This window comes from Microtus ochrogaster, linkage group LG4, assembly GCF_000317375.1.
Source record: "Microtus ochrogaster isolate Prairie Vole_2 linkage group LG4, MicOch1.0, whole genome shotgun sequence".
In the NCBI taxonomy this organism is placed as follows: Eukaryota; Metazoa; Chordata; class Mammalia; order Rodentia; family Cricetidae; genus Microtus; species Microtus ochrogaster.
The window spans coordinates 23,405,907-23,412,400 of NC_022030.1; the positions used below are offsets into that span (position 1 = coordinate 23,405,907).

The 6,494-nt window shown below is 47.9% G+C and overlaps 1 protein-coding gene across 1 annotated transcript in view; it reads right to left on the minus strand.

Moving 5' to 3' along the window:
* Positions 1-437: 437 nt before the first annotated feature.
* Ddx11 (DEAD/H-box helicase 11) overlaps positions 438-6,494 on the minus strand; it is a 27,862-nt gene continuing 21,805 nt past the window's right edge. Inside the window, exons 19-27 of the mRNA XM_026786519.1 lie at positions 4,127-4,199; positions 3,792-3,895; positions 3,115-3,264; positions 2,796-2,864; positions 2,581-2,681; positions 2,217-2,301; positions 1,839-1,917; positions 1,354-1,508; positions 438-1,281 (exon numbers count right to left, since the gene is read on the minus strand). Of these exons, the coding sequence (XP_026642320.1) occupies positions 1,246-1,281; positions 1,354-1,508; positions 1,839-1,917; positions 2,217-2,301; positions 2,581-2,681; positions 2,796-2,864; positions 3,115-3,264; positions 3,792-3,895; positions 4,127-4,199 (852 nt within the window). The 3' untranslated portion in view covers positions 438-1,245. The remainder of the gene's footprint in view (positions 1,282-1,353; positions 1,509-1,838; positions 1,918-2,216; positions 2,302-2,580; positions 2,682-2,795; positions 2,865-3,114; positions 3,265-3,791; positions 3,896-4,126; positions 4,200-6,494) is intronic.

Below are 6,494 nucleotides of genomic sequence, written 5' to 3' on the forward strand. Positions count from 1 at the left end.
TCCTCAGATTGACACCGGGGTCCCAGATACAGGTTCAATTTTTCCTGTCTCTCACTTCACACAAAGCCAAATGGATTTAGGAAGCATCACTGACAACCATGACCAGTTACGGCCAAACATTTAAATCTATGACCCAATTGTATATTCTGACCAACAAAGACATGATGTTAACTGCAGACAAGCAACCCCTAGGCAGGACAGGGCCCTCCTTATTCACTCCAGCACAAACAGCCCTGAGAGGCTCCTGGGCAAGTGGACCACTAAGCTCCAGTAGTCTGTAGAACTGTCCCTCATCTTGCCTCACCCCTTTCCATGGTCAGGGGTTGGGTGTACCATGTGCCAGGTCCACTGTCTACCTGCGCCGCCCCTAGGGTACTTTGCTTGCTTTTGTTAGGACTGAGAAAACAGCGACTCACAATAATAAAGAATGGTAACTACCCAGGTGAACAGTGCCCTTTATTTAGTAAGGGAAGGGTGGCCTTGACAGATGCAGATGGCTCAGCCGACCGTGAGCTGTCCTCCTGACCCGGTTGTCTCAGCAATGAGAAAGAATGTCTGAGGGAGTAGAACATTTTTTTCTGGATTCAAAAAAGAGGTGAATTGGGGCAACTACTGCAGAGCGAGGGGTGGTATTTATATTTCTCCATAGCCAAAAATGCTCTGGTGACGGAGGGGCTCTAAACGTAGTCACAGCAAGAGTCTAGTGGTCCTAGCATTGCTCCTGAAGCCATGGTAGGTGTGGTGGAATTGGTGGCTGAAGAGAAGAGGTTTCCTTGGCTTGAGGAAGGAGCAGCAGCTAAGCAAGAGAGATCCACCTCCTCCTGGAGCCACAGTCAACACAGCCTGAATGTGGAAGCCCTGCAGACAGCAGGGCCCGGAATAGGGACGTCTGTGGCTGAAACTGGAGCCAAACGCCAAGAACAACTCACTGTCCCTAAAAAGGATGAAGGCAGGGTGGGCCTCGCCTCATAAAAGGGCAGAGAGCAGCTGCTTGCACAGCCTCCTGAAGCCAGACAAAAAAACTGAAGCTGAGCCAGGCGCCATGGGAAGAATCAGTCTCAGGGAATGTGGCGCCTGACAATGAGGTTCTGGGCCATGTTCCTTCAGGGTGAATTTGATTTGTCCTGGTGGCTTTTCTGTGTAAGTCACAACACTGGAATCCACTGCCTCTGAAAGGTTGGTGTAGACTTCACAGGTGAAACACAAAGGTCAGGTCAGGTCAAGGAGGGAGAATAAAAGAGGAGCCTATACCAAACGGGGAAGTGATTTCTCCCGATGAAACTGCAGAGAGAAAAAGACCATGAGAAGCTCATTTCAGGCTGGGAGGTCTGGAGCACAGGGAACAGAGCTAACCTTCCGCATAGCAGCAAAGGCAGGGCCAAAGGTGGCTTTGACCTCCACACGGTCTCGTATCCAGGCTGGCAGCTTCGCCAGGACAGAAGGGCGGGCATACCGGTGATCCAGGAGCACAATACTGGCAAAGTCTCTCTGGTGCCTAATGGCCCTGCCTGGGTAGACACAAAGATTAGGACTCTCTTGTTTTTCAAGACAGGGTTTCTCTGTGTAACAGCTCTAGCTGCCTGGAACTCACTTCGTAGTCCAGGCTGGCCTCGAACTCACAGAGATATCCATCCACCTGCCTCTGCCTCACGAGTGCTGGGATTAGAGGCATGTGCCACCACTGCCCAGGCAGGTTGGGGCTCCTGAGTTAACTTGCCTACCAATACTGCATGTCCATTGAGATCACCTCCCTCATTTGCTCCTCAAATGGACACTAAGCAGTAAAATCCCTCCTTCCTTGACCCATCCATCTGCCCTAGCAGCAGCCCCAAACTTACCTATGGACTGGTTTACAGCCTTCATACACAGATTCTCCACCAACACCTTCCCTGGGGGTGCCTGACCTTGTGTCCTAGGCTAAGAAGAAAAAAAGAAAAAGAAAATGGAAGATCAGAATCATCTACTCTTGCCTGCCTGGTACACAGGCTTTGGAGCAAGGCCGGGTTTCAAGGGTCTTAGCCAACAACTTGTGCTACAGGATATTTATAGAGAAGATCAGGGGGGCCAGAGGTGTACTCCAAAGCCTCTAAGGAGGAACAAAACATATGCACCATGCGCTGTCACAATGCAGGTCCTTGCCATCCAGTCCTCGGGGTTTCTACTCCAATTCCTCCCTGCCCCTTCCTTTCACCGTCTGAAACACGGCGGTTACTCACAATGATCTGATTCAAGTAGGCCATCTTCTCTTGCAGCTCTGCAGACTTAATGTTGGGGTATGGCATCCCCACCATCACCACACACCTGTAGTGGGTGACATGGCCCATGGCGTAAGTGACAAACAATCATGGATGGGGACACCATACACATGAGATCAGCTAACTGCTATTTTGAACCAATTGTGTTCAAAGTCTTGGCTGCCCACTTCTCTGTTCTACTAAGCCAGATGGAGAGGGCTTTCACACACTCCACCCACAGCCTGCAGACCCCAAGCAGGCCACACGGGTACCGACCCTACAGTGTGACTCGGCAGGAAAGGCCCAGGGCCCTCAGCCCCAGCAGACAAGAGGACAGCACACCTACCGGCCCAGGTCATCAGAGAAGTTGATCCCTTCACTCATCTTCCCTCCAACCACAGAGAGGAGCAAAGCTCCTGTCAGATGGCCTCCTTCCTGACTGCAGCACTGTGAGGGGAGAGCCACACCAGAGCTGCTGAGCCAGACCTGGGAGCCTCCCTCACATCTGTCCCCAGCTGTCAGGCACAGAGGGCTTCTGGATCCAACCCCACTTCCTCTCACCAAGATGCACTTGGAATACGCCATCAGCACCTGCTCCACCTGGCTTGCTTTCTTGGGCTCTTGGAAAATCTAAAGGAAGAAGGCCGCACAGCAAAAGGCTTCAAAAGACTGAGGCTTGAGCCTCAGTCTGGCTTTTGAAGCCTGAGGATGGAATATGTAATCAAGTTTTAGGGTATCCCCATGGCCATTGTCCCAGGTCTAGACTTGGTAGATTTTAGAAGCTATGAGAATCTGGACCATGCCAAGTCCACAAGATTAAGGAATCCTAGGAAGAACGACGGGTAGCAATGTCCTCATAAACAGGCTACGGGGCACTCACCTTTTTCTTGACAGACAAACGTGCCAGCAGGCCAGTCTTGTCCCAATGAGCATGCACCTGGCGCAGGTACTCATAGGAAGGGAAGAAGCATACCACCCCTCCAGGGACCACGTTGCACAAGTTACAGAGGATGCGGCCCGTCTCCTCCATCTGCAGAAGGCAAACAAAGAGCTGGCTGGGAACAGGTGCCATGGGCACACCCAAGCAGCTCCCCTTCTACAGTGTGGCATGCCCTACTTACTCTTACCAGACCATGCCCAGCTGGGGATTCTGGTGACTGCGTGCCGTTATGACACATCCTATCGCTGGCACTCCAGGATTGAACTAGACTTTTGGTATGCCACTGTGCTCTCCCTAAGTTCCAGTGCCATGAGGGCACTGTCCAGAACAAATTAACATTGAGATGCTACAGGAACTGTGCCCAAGAAAAGCATCCTTCCCGCTGTAGAGGCAAGGAGCAAGAACCCCCCAAAATGGTCAGCCTTCTTCCATCCTACATTAATTGGATGCTGGGAGCTCTTTAGAAAACATTTAGTAGTCTAAGGAGAGGAAGGCAGCCAAGGTCTTCCTTGATAAATATCTAAAACAATGAATCTGCTCGTGCCATATATGACCATCTGCCCCAATGCCAGCGCTGACCACACACCAGAGAGGACGGGACATGGGCTGGCACTAACCATCTGAGGCAGCTCTCTTCTCTGGTAGGTGAATTCCAGCTGTTGGTTAGAGGGCCCACTGCATATAATAAGGGGCAAGATGTTGTCTGGAGGGATCACGTGACCTGGTGATACCAAAAGAGGGCTGAAAACCAGTGTCCAGGTAGGGCAGTTTCTCAGATCATTTCCCCAACTAGAAACAGAAATCTGAGATGCAGGCGGCTTCTCTCTGTGCTGACATACCCAATAGCAGCGACGTGCTGAGGGGAGTACGTTGGTGAGCAAACCCACTAAGGGTAACTAAATCAAGACATCAGAGTTTCTTGGCCCATTCTACCCTCCCCACGGTTCCTTACCACAGGAGAACTCCACCACCCGGTCAGCTTCCACTCCAGAACATGCCAGCAGCTGCTCCCGAAAGTCAGACACCTGGAACCAAAACATCGGGGCCTTGTGACCTCAGAGCTTGGGGAGCCATGTGCTCCTTGTGCATGTAAGGGAAGTCTGGGATAGGTGGTAACAAGTAGAGGAAGCACAAAGAAAGGCCGATGGCCTTCAGCTGAAACAACCAGTAATGGCATCCACTGTTGACAGAAAACTCAAAAAGAACAGCAAAGGAAGTTGACACATTTGACTCCAGGCCCTTTCTATGCATCAGAATCAACAGTGTACAATACTAACTATAATATACAAAGAACTCAAAAAAAAATGAAACAAGAAATCAAACAACCCAGTCAGGAAATGGACCAATAAAATGAAGAGTTCTCAAAACAGGAAAAAGGAATGGCCAAAAATGTATGAATAAAATGTCTAAACTTACTAGCTACCAGAGAAATAAAAACCAAAACTGCATTAAGATTCCTACCTTAGCCTAACCGAGTGACAGTCAAGAAAACAGAACACTCAAGATTTAGGGATCCTCAGGAAGAAGTGAAAGGGAAGAATGACTGTTCCCAGAGGTGGGAGACGGCATCACGAAAACTGCTTCAGGACACAACAGGACAGGTTAAATCTGATTGAGACCGGGGCAAGCTCAAGCCAGGCAGAATCACAGCACGGAGATGGGGATGTAGGGACAAAATCCTACCATTAACTGAGGAACAACTGGCCTTTGACAGATGCCGGGAGAGGGAAGGTCAGGTCTCTTTAGTGATGTGACTCCCTAGTGCGCCAACCACACACCAAGGCAGGACTTACTACCAACACTAACTGCTAGTACAAAATGGACTGATGGAACCGAATAGAAGCCCCGGATATCAATCCACACATCTTTGATAAAGAAGCAAAAAATATCAAATGGAAAAAAAGAAAGCATACTTAACAAATGGTGCTGGTGTAACTGGATATCAACATGTAGAAGAATGAAAATAGACCCCTATCTATCACCATGCACAAAACTCAAGTCCAAATGGATCAAAGACCTCAACATAAAGCCAGCCACACTGAACCTTACAGAAGAGAAGGTGGGAAGTACACTTGAACGCATTGGCACAGGGAACAACTTCCTAAATAGAACCCCAGCAGCACAGACACTGAGAGAAACAATTAATAAATGGGACCTCCTAAAACTGAAAAGTTTCTGTAAAGAACACGGTAAACAAGACAAAACGACAGTCTACAGAATGGGAAAAGATCTTCACCAACCCCACATCAGACAGAGGGCTGATCTCCAAAATATACAAAGAACTCAAGAAATTGGACACCAAATGCAAATCAAAACAACTCTGAGATTCCATCTTACACCTGTAAGAATGGCCAAAATCAAAAACACTGATGACAACTTATGCTGGAGAGTTTGTGGGGAATGGGAACACTTCTGCATTGCTGGTGGGAATGCAAGCTGATACAACCCCTTTGGATGTCAGTGTGGCGATTTCTCAGAAAATTAGGAAACAACCTTCCTCAAGACCCAGTAATACCACTTTTGGGTATATATCCAAAGGATGCTCAATTGTGCCACAAGGACATGTGTTCAACTATGTTCATAACAGCATTGTTTGTCATAGCCTGAACCTGGAAACAACCTAAATGCCCCTCAACCTAAGAATGGATAAGGAAAATGTGGTACATTTACACAATGGAGTACTACACAGCGGAAAAAAATAACATCTTGAATTTTGCAGGCAAATGGATGGAGCTAGAAAACATCATTTTGAGTGAGATAACCCAGACCCAGAAAAACAAATTTCATATGTACTCATTAATAGGGGCTTTTAAACATAAAACAAAGAAAACCAGCCTACAAATCACAATCTCAGAGAACCTAGACAACAATGAGGACCCTAAGAGAGACATACGTGGATCTAATCTACATAGGAAGTAGAAAAAGACAAGATCTCCTGAGTAAACTGGGATCATGGGGACCTTGAGAGAGGGCTGAAGGGGAGTGGGGAGGAAAAGAGGAGAGTGGAGAAAAATATATAGCTCAATAAAATCAATAAAAAATTAAAAATCGGGGGGGGGGAGATATGTGATTAAGAGCCCTCAATGCTCTTGCACAGGACCTTGGTTTGGCTCCAGTACCCACTTGGTGACTAACAACAGTCTGTCACTCTAGTCAAGATAATTCTTTAAGACTACACAGTATGAGTTGGGCATGGTGGTGCATGCCTTTAATCTCAGATCTTGAGAAGCAGAAATATGTGAATTTCTGTGAATTTGAGGCCAGTCTAATCTACAATATGAATGCAAAATGTAGAGACCGTGTCTCAAAACAAACAAACA